General features: G+C 40.2%; 1 protein-coding gene across 1 annotated transcript; it reads right to left on the reverse strand.

Annotated features, from left to right (window-relative positions):
- Positions 1-1,705: 1,705 nt before the first annotated feature.
- znf622 (zinc finger protein 622) lies at positions 1,706-10,253 on the reverse strand. The gene is made up of 7 exons (XM_022761822.1): positions 10,156-10,253; positions 8,497-9,079; positions 7,406-7,699; positions 6,078-6,240; positions 5,313-5,428; positions 4,122-4,265; positions 1,706-2,454 (listed from the first exon to the last, which is right to left on the reverse strand). Exons 2-7 carry the CDS (start codon positions 9,071-9,073, stop codon positions 2,321-2,323), a joined length of 1,428 nt encoding a protein of 475 aa, XP_022617543.1. The 5' UTR covers positions 9,074-9,079; positions 10,156-10,253; the 3' UTR covers positions 1,706-2,320.
- Between the last annotated feature and the right edge of the window lie 9,673 nt (positions 10,254-19,926).

The raw sequence follows: 19,926 nt of genomic DNA on the forward strand, positions 1-19,926 counted from the left end.
TAAGCATTAATTAAGCATGGACCAGGTCCTGATTGACTCCCCTCTCTAATGACTCAAATGGCTCCACTCCAACCAGTTTCCAGCAGCTGAAGCTAAAAACCTCCCTTCTGCAACTTCACAGGAGCTTTAAGGGAGCTGCTGCTTTCCACCACCTTAAGCCATGTGAAGATTTAGTCTTTAACTGAACATTAACTGAATTTATTTGAAAAATGTCTTGAAGCTGTAGTAGATTTGAAGGCAAAACTATAAATATGTAGGGTGAGCAAACGAAATAAATGAACATCTTGTGTCCAGCATGCTCAGTATCAGCCTTCTGAAACTCGTATCGGTCAAACTGTCGAGCTATTTAAAAGAATCACCTCCTCCCATGACTTCCACAGTGCTAATGCCTCTAAGCCACTTGCCCTGGTTCTCTCCCCCAGTCGTCCTGATCAATTAGTCTCTTTCTCGCCGTCGGCCTGTCTGCAGAGCCCCTCCCCCTCTCCGTTTTTCCTGTCGACTCTGTCAAACAGTGGCGTACTGGACGGGCAGAGCGCCCTAAACCTCTGAAACCATCGCGCCGCAAACACTCTCCTAGCATTCAAAAAGGAAGTGGAGAGCCTGCCAAAGATAGAGTGGAGGACCACAAACAAATGGAGTAGCTGAGCTCATTAAAGGGCTGGTGTGGTGGGTCAGCATCCTGCTAAAGCCCGATCAGTTTTCGATGACATCATCTGCATGAGGACCACAGCCGCTGATCAAGTCTGACGTATCGGAAAAGAACTAGTCATGATGAAGATGAAATCAAACCCTGTTCTTTAGTAAAAGGTTGCAATACAACAGTGGAAAAGTCCAAATGTTTACCTATGTAATAGTGAGGATGATGTACCCAAGTATCAAAAGTGAGAGTTCTCACTGTGAAGCAGTGGGATATAGTTTTGAAAACTTTGTAATTCAAAATTAGGAAAAAATTGTGCTTTCACTAAATTTAGGGGGATTTTAAAGTTTGGTTGTTCTGGATCTCTGTACCCGAACTTCAATTCATAACTGCATACCTCTAAAACCAAAGACAGAATTCTTGTCTGCATTAGCTGTACTTTGAAATTAATGCTAATATAGCATGCTAGCATGGCAGTTTTTCCATGCAAATATGCTTCAGTGCGGCAACGATTAGTCAACTGACAGAAAACTATTTTGATGATTGTTTCATTTTCAAGAAGAAAAGAGAAACAATCTAATGGCTCTAGCTTTTTAAATTTGCCGTTTTTCTTTGTCTGAAATAATAAATTGAATAATTTTCAGGACTGTTTTTCAAACAAAACATTTAATGACACCACCTGGTGCTGAAGGATAGAGTGCTAAGTATTTATCACTGTCTTCTGATGTTTAATGAAAAATAATTGTTAATGGCGTCCCCAATAAGCTTAATGTTACTATAGTTACAGTAACACATGGCTAACAATGTGCTAAATGTTACATAGGCTAATAAACTCAACCCCAAACCCAAACCTCAAACATATTTGTTATTTCTTTGCTACAATTTGAAAAGCTTCTTTCACCAGTTAGATTTTCTTCCTGGTGTTTCACAGTTTGGAAAACACCTATTATAACTTGATTCTGCTCATCAGCTGGAAAGCCGGGACAAACCATCGATTTATGGGACACTTGATTTGCAAGGGACACTGTTTGTAGCTGCAGAGTTTCAGCACTGAAAACAAAAATCCAATAAATATAAAACACATTTATTTAGTTGGATGTATTAAGAGCATGGTGAATCGTAAAGATGAAATCCTGTCATTAGTCCATAAAAAGTGTGAAGAGTCCAAAGGGCAAGACCACCTCCTTAATATTGATATAGTGTAGTTTTTATATGATCCATATAATTTCAAAATAATCTTGTAAATGTGACTTGTGCCCTTGATCTCCACCTAAGTGGTTATTTTTACGGTTAAGTTAATGAAATGTCGGTTTCCAATTGGATTCCTATCACAAGTCAATTTCAAGCAGATTTACTGTTTACAGAGATGTATGAAAGATGGAAATTTGTAACTGCTCATATGCAAGAATTCATATATGAATTCTTAGAAGTAAAGTTGCTAAAGATTTCTACCAGTCAGGGTCTTTACTGCAGTTATCAAACCTCTAATCACCAAGGCTGCATTTACTTCAAACACAACATGAGATTACTGATGTGAGGTGATCGCTAGGTTTGATATCACAGTACAAGAAGAAACCACAACTCTTGTAGCTGTACTTGATTCTGTCCTGTTGGCTGGAAAACAGCAGAGATGTGACCAGTCCATGTCCCACTCCACACCACATGTTTCCCTCCAGACCCAGTTTAGAACATGACTTGGGCTCTGAAGTGCTTCTGCTTGGTGGCGTTGTGGCTCATGCCCATCTTCAGCATCCATTTTGACTTCATCATCTGTACGTACTGCATGTCTCTCTGTTTCTGATGGAAGGAGCTGTTGCCTAAAAGACAGAGAGAAGGGAAGGACAGCGTGCATGTACATATGGTGTGTTACTGTGTTGTTCAGGAGCAGTTCTTATGGGAATAATGAAAAGCAAACAGGATGGGGAGCCCATTCAACACCCGTCTCAGCAAACAAGGTGTGTGCAAATAAAATGTGTGTATATATTTGTGCCTGAACAGAGCTCTACTCTCAAACATCTGACAAAAATAAAACAAAGTCTGTTCATTAAATAAAATCTTTGTTGGTTTGGTCTATTTTATCATTTTCCAGGACTTTGTCATGACCTGAAAGATGAAATTAGGAATTCCAGATTTTCCAGGACATGTGCATATTCTCCGTGAGTGCCCTCATGTGAAACAGGGGTAGGAAATCGCTTAGCCCTGGTAGTGACAGTGCCTCTTTCTAACTACTAAGCCACACGAAAAAAAAAGGGTGAAAGAGGAAGCTGGTGGAACTGATAAAAGGAAATAGCATCATCAATAAACCCCAAGTGCCAAAAAAACGCCGTCTGCACAAAACAGAACAGAATTAAAGTTTGCACTCACATCATCAAAACACAGCGAAAACGACAACATAAGTGAAGAAACTGAGCTCCCTGGGCCAAAAGCTGACAACGACTGTAAGAGTCCGACTACTGAGAAGTGATAAGAGATTCTTCATTCCCCCAAACTCTTAAGTAAACACAATAAATCAAAACTGGGGTGAGGCAATACTACAGGGTCAGAATCAGACGAAGTGAGGAAATTCAGCTCTGCACCAAATGCTTGAGTTTCATATGAAAAAATTTCTACTGTCTTTTCTTTCTATGGAGCTGAACCACTGGTAAAACAAAGTTATGGAGGTTTTCTTAACGTCTCTATGGCAGGGACACCCAGGTAAGTACATTTGACATGACAGCTGCCTTGTAGTATTTGTAGCAAGAACAAAGTAATTATTACTACATTCTTTAGTAGCATCGTCTAATAAAAGCAACAAAACCTCAAACAGGATACAGAGAGAATACATTTACTTTTAAATGATGATGGAGGATGTAAAAAAGAAAGGCCTGTGTCAAACCACCACTTCCCCTCCAACCCCAAAAAGATCTGTCTTAGTTATAATGAATACTTCTGCCATTGGCCTTTTTAAATATAGAGCACAAATAACCTGACAGATGATAATTACGTGTCATTTTAACCACCAGGAAAAAACTGGACATTTAGGGAGTCATGTGACAATGAACAAACTCCACTACATATGTGGTTAATAAAGGTCATCTAGATTCTGAAGTTAACTCATAAATATTTTTAATCTCCTGTTCAGACTCATCATTTTTAAATGCTTTTATAATAGACAACTTTCACTACTTGACCCATGTAACTTTTGTAACTCTTGGCTGGTTATATAAACATTTATATTTTATAGAAAATATTCAAATATAATATAAAACCTGTACTTCTGATTATACTGTTTCAACTCACACCACAAGCCTGGGCTGATTTATATGGCACCGTACCAAGACCAAGTCAAAAAAGAGCTTCACGAGTGGGAAATGTGAATGATGACTAAGATCAGTAAATGAGAAAACTATGAGGAAAAAAATTGGGTTTGAATGTTCAGGAGACGGCAAAACCTCATTCAATTTCTTTATGTTAAATATAAAAACAAATGACTCCAAAGTCTTACCTCCATCTCCTCCCCAGCCCAGGGCTCTGTACTGCCGGAGGACTCTGCCCACAGCGTTCCTGTTGTGGGTGAGTGCCACCGCTCGCTGGGTTCCAAATCGCTGTTTGTAGTACCTCATGAGGGAGCGGTGGCCGATCTTAGCACCTGCAGAAACACACAGCAAAGAGGTGTTACAGTATGAACACAAACAGGCAATAAAGCCACACACACACACACACACACGCAGATCCAAAAGAAACATCTGGAAAGTTTTTTTCAGTCATTCAGCACCTGATCAAGTCATTTCAAATGTGCCCACCGTTGTTTATTTGTTATTATTTTATGATCTGAGATTATCGTCTCTTTTTATAGAGTAACCTGAGTACGAGACACACATACTGTGTAAAATCTGCAGACAAACGATTCAAACACACAGTTAACAGAAAGTGGCGTTTTAGTCCAATTATAACAAATTTATTTCAGTAAAAACAAGAGCTTTTTAATCTTCAAGTAAAATGAGACATTTTTTCATTTGTAAAATGCCTGTTATTCTAAGCTGGTGCAGCTGAGCTTAGACTGAACATAGTGTAGGTAGGACATGTTAAGTTGAAGGTGTTTTGACATCAGAAAGATAGAAAGATGAAGACACTTTTGCTCCCTGGTTTTAAAATGAACAAAGCAATGCCCTTCTCCTGGTTAAAAAGGATGACTTTTCGTCTAAGATATTTCATGTCCACAAAACTGCAGAATACTTCTGGATTTAGGGCAATTTACAATCACCGATTATATGATCTGCAAATCTATTGAGTTTTTATTTATTCATTCATTATTTAGTTAATAAAAAGTCAGAATATAGTCAAACTTTTCCGACACCATTTCTCATGTCTTCACGTTGTTTGTGTTTGAATGACTGAGTGGTCCAAAATCCCAAAAATATTAAATTTATAATGATTTGATACAGAAAAGCAACAAATCTCACTTTATGGAAGGTGCAACCATAAACTGATTGGTATTTTTGTGCAGCCCTGCAGATGATTGATTTTATTTTAAAAATCACTAATTGCACTTTTCGAGTTTTTCAAATTATCGCAAACTGACGATTTTTTCACACATTTTTTAGACCTGCATAAGAGACTTACATTCTGTACTTCTGGATAATGATCCACTATTGACCTTTGCTCATTCTGAAAACTGATTTTGTAGTCAAGTCACCTGACGGCAGAGTCAGCTCCAGTGTTTCGTCGTCGTACTCCAGGTTTTTGTCGTCGGGCAGCTCCTCCTCCTTCATTTCAGAATCCTCTCCCTCCTTTCTGTCAGGGTAGCTGCTCCTGATGGCAAAAAACAAAAACAAATGTGTGTGAACCAGAATGACAGGAGACATATTTCATCCATCCGTCCCCATGTGTCACTATTGGCTGTCCCAAACGATTATTTTTTCGATTATTCGACTAATCTAACGATTATTTTTTTTATTAGCTTGACATGCCTGTCGTGCTAGATTGATATGCCAGATGCACTTTGCAGAGTCTGCAGACTACCGCACTGTTGGTGTCAAGATTAAAGTATTCCCAAATTTGCAGGAACGTGTGCGAGCCTTTTTTGCTGCGTGTTGCTTCACACGCTCCGTCGTACTGCTGGTAGATGCCGCCATGTTGTTCAAATAGATTACACAGACGCAAATCATTCACGTAGTCAATGACTTCAATTACGTCACCTGTTGTCCCAGCCCTTGCGCTGCGCTTGTATCCGGGTAAACCAAAGACGATGGATATAAACGGTCCCATTAGAAAGTTCCGGTTTTGTTCTATGAACATTTACCCTGTGTGGTTTTACACGACGCGTCGACACTAAAATTCCACGTCGAATAATTTTTATAATCGACAACGTCGATTACGTCGGATAATCGTCCCAGCCCTAGTCACTATACAGGTTTCAGCAGATCACAGATTATTAATTAGTTAAAAATAACTATATTACCTGAAGTCGTAGAAGTCTGCAAACTCCAGGGCAGTGTCTCCGTCTGTGAAGAGTTTACAGTGGCTTTTGTCTGTCATGTGACTCTGCACCGCTTCTGTCGAGTAAAAAGAACGGCCCTTCTCGTTACACCACAGACACACGTTCCCGGCGCCGACTTTTTCTCCTGTAACAAGGAAAAAAATAATAATAATTAGATCATATGCAACAACAAAAGCACCGATAAACATCTTTTGCACACAGGGTAAGGGTTTAGTCCGTCTGGGAAAATCCTTAATCTGACATCTGGAAAGATCAAGTTCACTCGAGACAGAGTGACTGGTTCAATCAGCCTGTAAGTGTTCTCATTATTCTGTCTCACGCACAGACATAAAAACTAAATGGCATGATTTCTTTACAGTATAATGCTTTCTCATATATATGAAATATTAACATCCTCAGCCTTTAGATGAATTCTAAGTTGAGTGCTCACATCAAAAGCAGCTACCCCCGATGAATTCTACATTCAGGAGGAGAAAACACTGGACCTCGCTAGTTGCTGCTGATGATGTAAGAGAGCTCACTCTTATGACGGACAGATGGACGGACGGAAGGATTTATCCCCTAGGGGAAAATAATGGATGGTGGTGTTTGTATATCTGTCTCTATGCTGCACTGGAGTCCTTGAGTAATGACATTTCTGTGTCTATGTTTCTGTGGCACAGGAACTTGTAGCATGGTACAACAGCTACGACAATCAAACACAGAACACTGATAACGAGATTAGGTCAAAACCTAGTATATGTCTGGACCACCTATGGTCAAATCCTGATTTTATAATTGCGACGTTGTCTGATAAAATCACCAAACACATAAATGAATGACAAAGACTGAGCTGAACAGTGGAGGAAATATCATCACTAAGTCAGTCAGTCAGTGACATTCGCGATTATAGGGCTGGTCCTGCTGCTGCGGTCCAGCCAAAAACCTGCTGAGACCAACGACATGACTATGAAACCTTCATTACAAAGAATAACTGGCAGCTGCTTTGGCTTGACTTAAAAAGGAACACAAACTTTAAAGCCTGCTGTATTTAGGAATGGAAAAACCATCTTATCATCAACATTAAGACACTGAAGTGGGAGTATTTCCCCCGCTCATTAGTCCCTGCTTTATTTTCCTTCTCAACACTTAACTCCCACTTGACTACTGCAGATCACTGTTCAGATTTAGATGAGTGAACATCACTCATCCAGACACTGACAGTTTAAAGTCCTGACCTTTCACACTGTTCAGCTATTATCTGCCTGAACGCCACCTGCAGTTACCTCACATTCACACTCCAAACTCACCCAGGTAACGGATGAGGCCCTTGAGGTCGACGAGGAACTCCACGTCAGGGATGAAGAAGCTGTGAACTTTGGTCATGTGGGCGACGTTCTTCATGAGCGACTTTGAGTGGTGGGGGCAGAACAGGCAGTTGGTGACAGGGATGGAGCCCGGCAGAGCAGCTGGGTGGGGGTCAGACGGAGACGCAGAGTCTCCTTCCTCCTGATCCATCGTCTCCTCTTCTTCTTCATCCTCCTCCTCCTCCATCTCATCATCATCATCATCATCATCATCATCATCAACATCCTCCCACTCTTCTGGAAGATTTTAATGGGAACATTTTAACACCACAAACTGATGAAGATGTGTAAATTAAACTAGAACAACATGACCTTCTCTACATTTATCTTAAAGTGATGGGAGTTTATTTACCCTAATTAGATGTAATGTATTGAATGAAATGTATTGTATTTATTTGTAACCCCTCAGAGGACAATCCACAAATTTGCGCCATAGTCCACAAACGTTTCACAATACACAAACATGCATTTTTTTCATTTTTTTTTATTTGTGTTGTTTAAAGTCATATACATAAAAAAACGGAGCGATTTGCAAATTAGCAGTTACACTTTACATTACACTTTCGTGGATCCACTTGAACATGTGAAACAAGTTTAGCATATTTGTGGATCACTTAGGTCAGTTTGTGTATTTTTGTCCAATTCGAACCACAGCTGAAGTGTAGCAGAGAATCCAAAAATGTGCAGTGCAGTTACTTGCTAGACCAGCAGGTGGCAGCGTTCCCAATTAAACTGTATATATGTATATATATATATAAAAACTGTTATATATTGTTGTACTGTTATATATATATATATATATGTATTTTAGAGTCATTTGTCAAGACTGAAGTCGAACCAATGTATTTGGGGTTTGGCACCACAGAAGAGGCAGGTTAGTTATGAAGTATTGACAACTATGCTTAGACTGTAAGATAAATACACTGGCCATGTATGACATGTGTGGATAATTAGAATTGTCAAGGTTTGAGTCCTATGTAATTAAAAAAGGTCACAATAATTATGTCCACAGTGGTTTCATTTCTCCTCCTTACCTTCCTCAGCTGTGGCTCCCTCTCCTCTCTCTCGCCTCTTGGCTTGCTCCTCCAGCCACATCATCCGGGGAGGTTTTTCCAGCCTGTCTGTCCTATGCTTCGTCGCCCCTTGCGACGTCTGGGCCGTCCCTTGCTTGGCCAGGCTCGGTCTCTGCTGCTCTTTCAGGGCTTGCTGCAGGGCCTCGTTCCTGGCATCGTGATCCACCTTCTCATCACCGAGTCCTTTTTCCCGGTTCTTCTCGTTCATCTTCTCCACTTTCCTCTGGGCGGCCAGCAGGGCCTGCTTCTCGGCCTGCTGGTGTTTGTGGGACTGCAGGTGGTTCTGGAAGGCATTGGCACTGGAGAACTTCTTGTTGCAGACGGCACAGCCCTCTGTGACCGTTGCGTCATTCAGATGCTGTTCGGCAGCTGCCCTCTGTGCAAGGACGCGCTCCTGGAAGTTTTCAGCAGTGACAGGTGGCATGTCAGCCACCTTGCGCTTCAGGTTGTAGCGGTGCCAGTCGGTTTTATAGTGCGCTCGCTGCACATCACCATCTGCAAAAGCCACTCGGCAGCTGATGCAAGTGTAGGAGGACATGACAACCTGAAAATAAGGGAGAAAAGTTAAGAAATAAATACAACTCCCTGTCATAAATGACAATAGCAGCAGAAAAATCATCACATTTGAGAGGCCGGAAGCAGAGAATTATCAGTATTTTTGCTTTGAATATGACTGACACAATTAATTATCAAAAGCAGGTGGCTGGTAATTATCTACCAATTTGATAACTGATTAATCTGCTAATAATTTCAGCTCTATTTACCCTGCCAACAAAACCACTGGCAAAACATAACATGGCCTTTGATCAGTTGTTGCAGGCATCTGGTAAATTAGGTATATTAATTATGGGTACATCAGTATTTTAGTAAAGTTTTTAGAATTATGTAGTCTGGTGGAAGAAGACAATGTGCAGTCAAACAGAAAAAGATCACATATTATTGAAATTAATGCGTATTTGTATATATTTCATATGTACATGTATATGGTATAATACCATTTGTTAAAAAATGTAACTGAAATGATTGTTATTCATTAACTATTGTGAGAGTAGTTCGACTGTTTGTCATAGGTCACATTTTCCTAGATTATTCTAGGTAGCTGTACCTGAAATAAACTAAACACTAAATGTGTGTTGTTGTTTAAAATTAAAGAAATGGAACAAAGCGCAATAACTACAGAACCATTGCTAACCTGAAATACCTGAGCTACGCAGGTGAGACATTATTCTTCAACTACTATGTCAGATTGTCTGGTGACTGTTTCATAACATCAATTTAATGGACGTTAAACTTGTGTAAGGTGGGTTAGCATAGCCTACCTAGCCACATAATACTTTAGCCAGCTGTCAAATAAAGTCAGAGTTATGAAGCAGGTCGAAAGTGATACCTAAGGATGCCAAATGTAACCGAATTCATTTTTAATTAACTAAACATGCGCTGCTAAATTGTGGCGCTCCGTCGGTCCGATTCAAACCATACTGAGGAAAGTCGGCTAGCACCTAGCTAGCCAAACTTCAAGCATTTTAGTGTAAACATTTGCTAATAACAGCTAAAAAAACACACACTCATGACAACTATAATAGCGACAAAGGGAGGCCACAACAGGAGACATTTACTTACTTTTTAAATGAGGTGACTCCCCCAAAAAACGTGTTTTTAACCTCTTTTTCAGTAAGTGAGCCCCTGCCTCACAGCCGTACCAGAACTACCACACGAGGGTAAATTCACGCTGAACGTCTTCTTCATGACGCTTCCAGGCGGTTGTTGAGCAGCGTTTTAGGTGCATTACCGCCACCTAGTACACCAGAGTGAGTTTACCAGTTTTATGTACTGTGTTCTGTGGATGATTCAGCGTAACAGAGACTCATATTCTGGAAATAAATAGATGTTACTGTTGATTTAACCTCCAGTTTATTGGTTGAAGACAATAATAAAACCCAAACTGTATCCCTGGTAAAAAATCACAGGTGGTAGTAAATGAGAAATGTGGGTGTAATGTGGGTAAAGCAACCCTTAATGTAGGCTGCAACACTGGCTACAAAATGAGAATTTGCAACAATTTGTTACAGTTCACACATGCACAAACATACACACAAATGCAATACTAAAAAGCAAGATTTTGTGCAGCAGCAAAGACATTTCAGATGTCTTCTAGTGTCTTTGTCACTAATTGGCATTAAATCTGTTTGCAATTATTATTTTTTATTTCAAAATAAAAACATTAAGTATTTAATTTATTTTGTCAAATAAATGTACCATCAGTGGCAAGTGTAAGAAATGTGCTTCTCCAAAAACAAACAAGCTCGTTCTTATGATGAAGATGTACTTTTGATGATAAACTGTAGGCTCTAAAACTTTTTAGATACATTTCCTAAACCACAGGGGAACCATAAAATCTCTGTACTACAGTGAAAACATCAGTCAATAGATTTTCATAACAACAAGCTTTCAAAGGGTTTGTCTCATAGTTGACCATATGTGCAATGAAAGAGTCATTCATCACTTTAATCATTTGTCCTGTCAATATTTCTGATTTCAGTGAATGTACCTTTTCATATATTTACAAACATAATAAAACATGATGTACTCTCTGCCTTAAAACTGTTTTGGATGCTTTTCTTGGGCGTCAGTTCAGCCTTAATGACAGAAAAGGTTGTTTTTTGGGTTGAGAGATTAAAACTCGGACAAAAGGAGTCACAACAAGTTTTAATGAGCTCTGGAATAAAACTGCAAAAAGACAGAGCTAAATGCTGAACCAACATGACAGCATCATTCTGAAGTTTCATCTTCATGTAAACAACACAACATCAACATCAAAACACATGAAACCACCTCAAGTCTACAACCACACAGGAGTCAACTAAACTCCTTCACTCTAAAACTTTCCCATTTTGAAACAACAAGTGAAAGAAAACTCTGCTCATTCCTCTATGACAAACCTGTTTTAGTGAAGAAAGCTGAAAGGCTAAATGACCATTGCCTATTTGAGTTTATACAACTCAGCTGTGTCTTCATTATTCCATGGAAGCCAAACTCCAGCATAGAGAGGCTGAGTGAATGTGGTCTGGACTCTGTGGAGGAGAATCATGGTTTCAGAGACGCTGTAGAAGGACAGAACACCTGCTCTCTGATCCAGGTACACTCCTACTCTGGAGGACCGAGGACCTGAGACTGGAGTGCTGATGTTGTTGTACAAAAATGTATAACTATTTTGGTTACAACTTAATGCCCAAGATTTGTCATTATTTCCAAATCAACATTCATTTGAGCTCCCTGCTCTGCTGATATTCTTGTGTGCAACTGCTAAATTATGTCCTCCTCCTCTCCACTCCACCTCCCAGTAACGACATCCAGTCAGACTCTCTCTACTCAGGATTTGCATTTGTGTAGTGAATCTGTCTGAGTGAATGCAATTTTTTTTTTCTCATTAATCTTTTTTTTCTGTTTCCCTCAGATAATAACAGATATGTATTTGCTATTTGCTGTGTTTGGATCCAGTGTGATTTCCTGTGTAATATTTGTAAGAAGTCAGCTCTGGTCTCTGGGCTCTGGTTGTGACAGTGAAACATCCACTTCAGTCAGTGTCAGTGAGATGTTTGTCCATGTGTTCTCAGAACTGTCCGTAGTTTCTCTTCTGAGCTGTGAACACAGCTGCTGTCACGTCTCAAAGTAGCTCAGAGGACGGATATTGATGCTGGATGAGTCTGTAGATTCACTGAGTCGTGACAGTGAGGGGTAGTTGTGTAGAAACTGGGTGTGATCCTCTGTGTGAGAGCTGCTTCAGCTCAGCGTCTTTCCTCTTCAGCTCAGTGATCTCCTGCTCCAGCTTCTCCTGAAGCTCTTTGGACTCGAACTCACTTCAGTTTTGCTGCTGGGATCTGATCTGCTGCTTCAACATCAGAGCTTCTTTTCTCCATGAGACGGATCAGCTCAGTGAAGATCTTCTCAATGTCCCCTCCACTGCTTTTACTCAGCAGAGCCATTTGTAGCCTCCACCTCCTGTGAAGCACTTCAAATCTTTGTCTCTGTCCTGGATTCTCTGCTGGATTTTGTTGTCGCTCTCAGCTGGAGCTCTCTCTGCCTCTCAGTTCCTTTCTGCTGCAGCTGAGACTGTGTCGTGGCCTCTTTATGGTTCATCCCAGGGGCAGAAGATAACGAGTACACTGCTGATCAAGTGCGGCAGAACATTCTTCATCACCTTCATCATGACAGAGCAGATGTTCTCCTGGAGCTTGTTGGAGGCTCCACCAGCTTGTGTTTTTTAAATGTAAGGTGAATTATAATGATTGGGCTGCAGGCCTGTTTGCTTCACAGTAGAGAGACCAGACAAACCAGACAAAGGAATTTACAGCTTTCAGTTTCTCCAGTGAACAGAAATCATCAAGGCCACATCTTCAGGCTCCAGCATAAGCAGTGATCAAGGAGCAAAGCATTGTGGAGTCCGAGTCTTCTTCAGCTCCTCCACTAAAACCGCTAACACTGGTGTTTTTTCACACACGGACAGGTCTTGGTGTGAAGGTCTGCCTACACTGAGGACAGCTGTAGATTTTCTTTCTCATCCTCTTCATCCCAGAAGCTTTTAATACAGTTGATGCAGTAGCTGATGTCCACAGGAAATAGTCACCGGATCTTCATATAGATCCAGACAGATCGAATAAAAAGTAGAAGCTCTCCCCGGTCCAGCTGAACTCTTCTGCGCCATTTAACCTCTCAGTGTCAACGACTGTCTGAGTTTCACTTCCTGAGAACCGAAAACTAGTTTGAGCTCTGATCTGAACTAAATGTGTCTCTGCAGTGAACGGGCCTGTCAGCTTTTGCACTTCAACACTTGTGGTTACCACCCATCATAAAAAACTGTAGATCTGGAAGGGGAGGGAACAAGGGAAGGTACATGTGGAGCTGGCTGTGTTTTAGCACAGGAAAAAACCAGGAGTCGGCTGGGTTGTCTAATGTGAAAAAGGAGTACAGCTGTCAGGTCATTGTAGTGCAGTAAATAGTAAAGTATTTCCACTCATAATTGTAGTGGAGTAGAAGTTTATAAAGGTTTCTATAAACACTGATCATCTTTTATTTTCTTTGAAGAGAACATCACTTTATTAGTTTTGCAAACATGCATCAAAGCTCAGAAAAAGACTCGTGGTCAATGTTTCTACATCAGCACAAAATATCCCAAAATACGACTTTGACTTAGCTGAAGACTTTACTAATCAAATTAGGAGGAAATGAAGTCAATCAAATTTGCAGTCACTCGGTAAACTCCACTCAATTAATGTCAGCTCTTTGAAAGGAAATGATAAATCATGGAGCCACTGATGTAAGTAGACATGGATTGATACAACAACAACATTTGTTTTGACAAACATAGTGAATGTGAAACGTAATTATAAGATTTCTCGTCTCTCTGTGATAAAGGAAGGTCTGGTGATTCTCTTTAGTAGCCCATGCAGTGGAAGAGAAAACAACAACATACAAATACAAATCAACACAAATATTCAACAAACATTCAGCAGCAGGCAAGACAAGTTTATATTTTTCATGCTGGAGAAATGTCAGTTTAGGTAAAGAAAATCCTCCTGAAGCCGATATTCCTCCACTGACTCCAGCCTCCACCTAAAGAAACTTAAAAACCTCTCTATCTTTTATATTTAGCTGTCATCGAACTTCAATTAAGAATGAGACAAGGTACAACAAAAATTAATCCAAGACCAAATTATTTCCCATGACGCTATATTTTTGTGTAATTACTTCTGGATCATAGGCAGTCTAAAGTTAACAATTCTTCTTTCTCCCGCCGTGGTTACTAGACCTCTATGTAAATGTTTAAGGTGCCTTAATTAGAGGCCCCCTTGGTAGTATGGCAACTTTTTGTCAGTAGATTTGTTCCATGGCTGGCAAGGTGGTGGGCCCGACACCGGACTCTTTCGGAACTCTAGGAGCCTGTTTTCACTCAACCCGCTGTTGACTTCGATACTGAGGGAGGGAATGAACCGCACCTTTTTTCATACATGGCTAATCGGCATATCCCTAATGTTGAACAGCTTCTAATTCCTGTTTAGTCAGTTTCTTGAATGTAATTAAAAGTAAGCTGTATCTTGCTGGGTTGGTGAGTTTACTGCAATCAGTTGCAGTTCAAGAGAGCATCAGACAGCGGGTGTATGTTGCGGTGACTATGTGAGGTCGATTTGGCGGTCGTTGTGGCAAATCTGTCTGCCTTCCAGGACACTGTTGCAGGACAGACCTAAGAAAACATAAAGTGCTTCAATATGATGTAACATGTTTTTCGGTTGTTTCACTCCATATCAGGGACAATGGAGCCATGACGGCATGTGAAGGTAGTTAATGTATTTTTTATGACCTCCTGGTTGTTTTAGCCGCCAATGTTTTTTGGTAGAGCATCCTTATCTTCCCTTCTTGTGTGTCTGTCCCATCCCAATCCATCCATATCATACATCGATCCTCCATCCATCCATTCATCCATCCATCTTATGTCAAGCTCTCTATTCTCGATTTTTTAATTAATTCAAATCATCCATATACTTAATGAATGATCCATCCATGTTATTCATTAAACTATATTAGTCATGTAATTGACTCCAATCCATTCATTCCATCCATCCATCCATTCCATCCATCCATCATATCATTGCACATCGCATCCCAGTCATTACTCTTGTGTCCTTTCTGTTCATCGCTCCATCAATTTATGTAATCCATCTACCCAACCATCCCCCATTAAAGGTCATACATTGATCATTGACTATTAATCTGCCATCATCCATCTCCCTTCCATCTATAGACATCTTAATTCTTTTGCTGAGTATCATGTTCAAACTGGAACTGGTGTGTTTGGCCTGTATGAACCTGAGGTCCCCAACAACCTATCCACTCATGAATTAACAATATGCACATACAACAACAACAGCAGCTTCTATTGTAAATGCAGTGGCTTCACTGCACATTGTTGTCATAAACAAAAAACTTGTGTAAATTTTACCAAGTGTTATGATCTCTGTGTCTATGTTGGTATGTCACAAACTGACTCGCTGCTTTGGGGAAAGTGTGCCAGTATGTTCTGCATTTTGTATTGTGAGTGTGGCCCGTTGAATGGGGGGGGGTCTTCTCCTTCTGGTGGGTCCTATTGCTGTAATATTTTTAAATATGTTTGCCAGGTCGTTTGTTTTTATGGACCAGTGCCAACTGTAAACACGGCTCTGACATCGCCATCATGGTCTCAAGCTACCCCGTGGGTAAGTTAAAAGTAATGAAGAGTTTTGTTTGTCAGTGAAGAAGTGAGGGCTGGAGAGGTGGGAGTGGAGAGTGAGAAAAAGATTAAAAAGACAACCCGAACCTGCCGTGTTTTTGGTTTTAAACATTCAATAACAGTAGCCCATTCCAGCAATCTAGCTACTACCCCACTAGCCAGCTGTGCAACTTGTGCTATCACATCCCTTCATTTACAGAGTGTTAAAAAAAAGGAGGGGACTTGATCTCCATTAACTCCATCCAGAAATGAAGATTGGACTTGTCACCTGTTCAGTATAACTCATTTTAAGCAGAAAACAGGAACCAGTATTGTGAGGAGAGGAAACTGAGCCACAAAATTTAATTACTCTGCAAGCAGTTTGGTTTTTAACAATGTCTATTTTCCTGGGTTGTGATGGTGTCATTAAGTGCTACATCTTATTTTAAGGTGTCATGTAAGAAACCATTAGCAAGCATGGCAAATGGTTCCATTAAAAAAACATGGGATTTCAATCCCTGCGTCTGGGGAAAAATGGTGACGTCTTCTGTGTCATTTTTATGTTCAAACCACCATTCATCACAGCCAATTTTTTATTTGGTTTTTTGTGTTGTTCTGTATAATTAAACCGCTTGTTTGTAGTGATCTACTTGAAGGCTTGTTTTCTTATACAAGGGTGTAGTTTGCGGGAATCACAATTAAGCAAATTCTTACTATTTAATTCCTGCATAATATATATCAAATTATCTAAGCAAATAATACAGCCAACAGCATTCACCATATAAGAGTGGGACAAGCCTTTTATGGTGTGCCCGTTTGAGAGGGCAAAAAGACTTCAGGGCTAGAAAAAAAAAAAATAAAACCCAGAGGAACTCGACTACTGCTTTTTAAACACATTGCTGGTTGGAGCAACGCATGAAGTCAAGCTTTTAAAATTAGTGAATCAAACCAATTTTACATCAGACTGCAAGTGGCTGGAGCCTGGTTCAGGAGGAACAATTGGGTCCATGTTACTAGGAGACTTCGGTAAGGATAGAATCATCAGGTGAAGTGGGGACCAAAATTAGGATTGACGTCAGTGGAAGGGATAGAATTGTCCCAGTGCATGTGCATGCCTCAGACTGTGTTTTTTTACTTATCGTACCTGATTTTGATCCAGCTTGGTTTTGAAGTTTTGGGTGTGGCGATAGTGGTGGTCTGACTGTGGTGCGTGCTGGCGAGTTCATGGTTGTGGTTACATTTACATTAAACAAAGATTTTTACTGTAGCTAATAGGAACCTGAATATCGAAAGGTGTGAAAGAAATTGAGACGTAACAATAACTATAACAGGTTGTATGTTGTAAAACTGGTGAAACAATGGCTACAGATTGGGTGGGTTGGGGGATCCGGTGGAGACAAAAGTCTGCGTGGCACAGTGCCAAGTGAGGGTATGTCTAATCAGTGAAATGTAGTTACAGTGTGGTCCTCCTACACCCCTGTGTAAGGTGTAAGTGCTCGATGGCACGGTCCTTTTAAACATGCCAGCACTAGTCGCGGTTCCGTCGCAAGGAATTATAGTGGTGTTTATGCAGCGACGGAAAGAGCAAAATGTGAATCAAGAGTATGTATAAATCAACATCAAACCAACAAAGGCAGCTCTGCCAGGCTGTAACTACAATGCATCTTATTGTCTGTCTCTGGGTTAAAATAAGCATGAACATCGTCTTATCAATGGTTTTTTTTAGACATCAAGACATGGGTGTGAACAATGTTGATGTCCATACCTGTGGACTTTGGGGGGCCAGACTTAATTAATTTAGAAAGTGACAGACATGCAAGCACACAAAGGTTCATCGCCTATTCGCTACTTGCAGTAATGGAAAGCACATTTTTGTTCAAGGGCACTGTGCTGTAGTAGTTTTTTTAACTTTAATCCAACACATTTGGTGGAAAACTTTAGACTGATCTGTGACGACTTTGAATCTGTTACTTTTTGGTAGAACTTTTTGCCTGCCCAACAACATAGTGGTTGTATGTGTGAATAAAATGATTCAGGAACGTGTTAATCGAAACTGAAATGACCAAGCCACACAGAAATAAGACTCTGCGCACCACCAAGACATAACCACTTGAAACTACATTTAAAAGATTAGAAATGCAACTTAAAAGGTTAATGTGTTACTTAACAATAGAGAGAAATACAGAGTTAAATCAGGATTAATACGACTCTCGTGACAGATAACTTTTAATTAAGTCAATCTGTTTTTGTGAATGCACGGACTTGCTAATTTTGGAGTTGAGTTGTTTTTTTGAGACTGCTTCGTCTCTTTTCCACATTTTGTCATAGGCGCATCAACTTGTTCAAAATATGTTTGAATAAGCATATTGCAGTTATTGCTTAACCCTGGAGGCTAAAGTTTTCAAAGCCAATGCAATGGCACACAACTCTCACGACACACACACACACACACACACGGGCGATTAGCAGCACATAGGTATAGACACTGGTGTTGATGAAATTCACGCTTTCTCTCTGACTCAGGTAATTTTTTTTATATTTTTAAGGGCAAGAAGAAGCAAAAACAAGTAAAGGAAAACATTGCTTTCATGACATTAAATGTTTAAGGCCCAAAGCGCACGGTTCTCACTGCCCTTTCCTTCGGTTGAATTGCTGTATCCAAGGCTGATGTATAATTTGAGGGTGCTTGTCTGGCTTGTGGTGGTCGAGGACTTTGGGGGATGACTGTGTGTGTACTGGTGGGTGGGTGACTGCGTGTTGGTGGTGTCTCGGAGCTGTAACTAGCCGAGAATTAGGCTATTCAAAAACACCTTTATAAAAAAAAGAACCAACTGAAGCGAACACTAGCCAAACAAAACACTTACAACAAAAAGAACAAATTACATATTTTATCTCCTGAGCTCAGAGGAACAAGTCAATACTAACCAAAAGTCTGTGTCAGTACAGATGCTGGGCCCTATATGAAGACTTAATTTTAAAAGTTCATTATAGGTTACCTTTAAAGTTAAATGTGGTTTTGAGATTTTTGTCTCTTGGAGAAAAAAAAGATTACTGAGATTATTATCAGATAACTGATTATGGGGTATTGGATATTTGATAGTCAGTGTGCGTTCATAGATGCAAGCTCCGTCTAGCCTTTTATTTCTGTGTACATTGATATTGAATCAAGAAATAAAAGGGCAAAGTTAAACCTACAGAAAATCTCATTCTCTTATTCACGTCCAGTAAGAGAAATCACTAACAGTTCTGTCACGTTTCTAGCTTTAACCCCAGCTACCAACACGACTTGTTCTTCTGAAGACGATAACGTCAGCGTCTTTCGGTGTGTTCACAGTGGTGGGTGGGACTCTCTGGCATAGAGAGAAAGTTCAGCTGAGGAGCGGCAGAGTTTAAACAGTCTCACTCTCTCTCTGTCAGTGAGTTTCACTGTGTGTTTGCCTTTGTCACGATGCGGCCAACGTTTACTTAGTTGGGCTTGAGGGGCGGCAAGCGGAGGTTTTAAAAAAAACATGTTATCCTGAATCCGTGGGAATAAGAAGAAGAAAAAGTGAAGAAGAAGAGAGGGAAGGAGGAGTGGGAGTAGTAATTTGTTTGGTCGCTCGTTGTATTGGCTTCTTTCCGGCAAAAGGTGAAGTAATTACTCTAAAAGTTACAGTGTATCAGAAACAGAACATGAGCGCAGAGGTAGAAAGGTTATTAATTTTATCAAAAAAGAAAAAGTTTAAAACACATTGATGCCACGTGGTGGATCATGAGTTTCGTTTTTTGTATTTCGTTAAGGTGAGCACCTGAAGCACTAAGTAGCTTTTTTCTTTCTTTTTTTTTTTTAAAATTCTTTGTGTTATTTGTTCCACAGAAAAGATTTCAAGACAGACTTTCAGGAGAGTGCACATAAGAAAGACAGACAGACAGACAGAATCATAGTTTTAAAGTCAAGGCATCATTATGGGGTCCCCAGCATACATCCCTGCCTTCTGTGTTATCCAAATGAATGGCATCAAGATTGGGTCAGGATTCCCTTTTTGTTGTCTAGGAGTTCCATGCTTTAATTCCAGCATGAGCCGGCACGTTTCTTTTTCGCCATTAATGTTAGACATGAAGCAAAAGCAATGGTTTCAAGACGAAATCGAGAGATAACTCGTCAACAATCC

Source organism: Seriola dumerili, unplaced genomic scaffold, assembly GCF_002260705.1.
Source record: "Seriola dumerili isolate Sdu_G_001 unplaced genomic scaffold, Sdu_1.0 BDQW01000432.1, whole genome shotgun sequence".
Taxonomy (NCBI): Eukaryota; Metazoa; Chordata; class Actinopteri; order Carangiformes; family Carangidae; genus Seriola; species Seriola dumerili.

Excerpts from the sequence above, each read along its gene's own strand:
- znf622 (XM_022761822.1), bottom strand. The coding sequence starts at position 9,073 with ATGTCCTCCTACACTTGCATCAGCTGCCGAGTGGCTTTTGCAGATGGT. Across the intron at positions 7,700-8,496 it reads GGGAGCCACAGCTGAGGAAG|AAGAGTGGGAGGATGTTGAT; the intron begins GTAAGGAGGAGA and ends AAAATCTTCCAG. Across the intron at positions 5,429-6,077 it reads GCAGACTTCTACGACTTCAG|GAGCAGCTACCCTGACAGAA; the intron begins GTAATATAGTTA and ends TTTTGCCATCAG.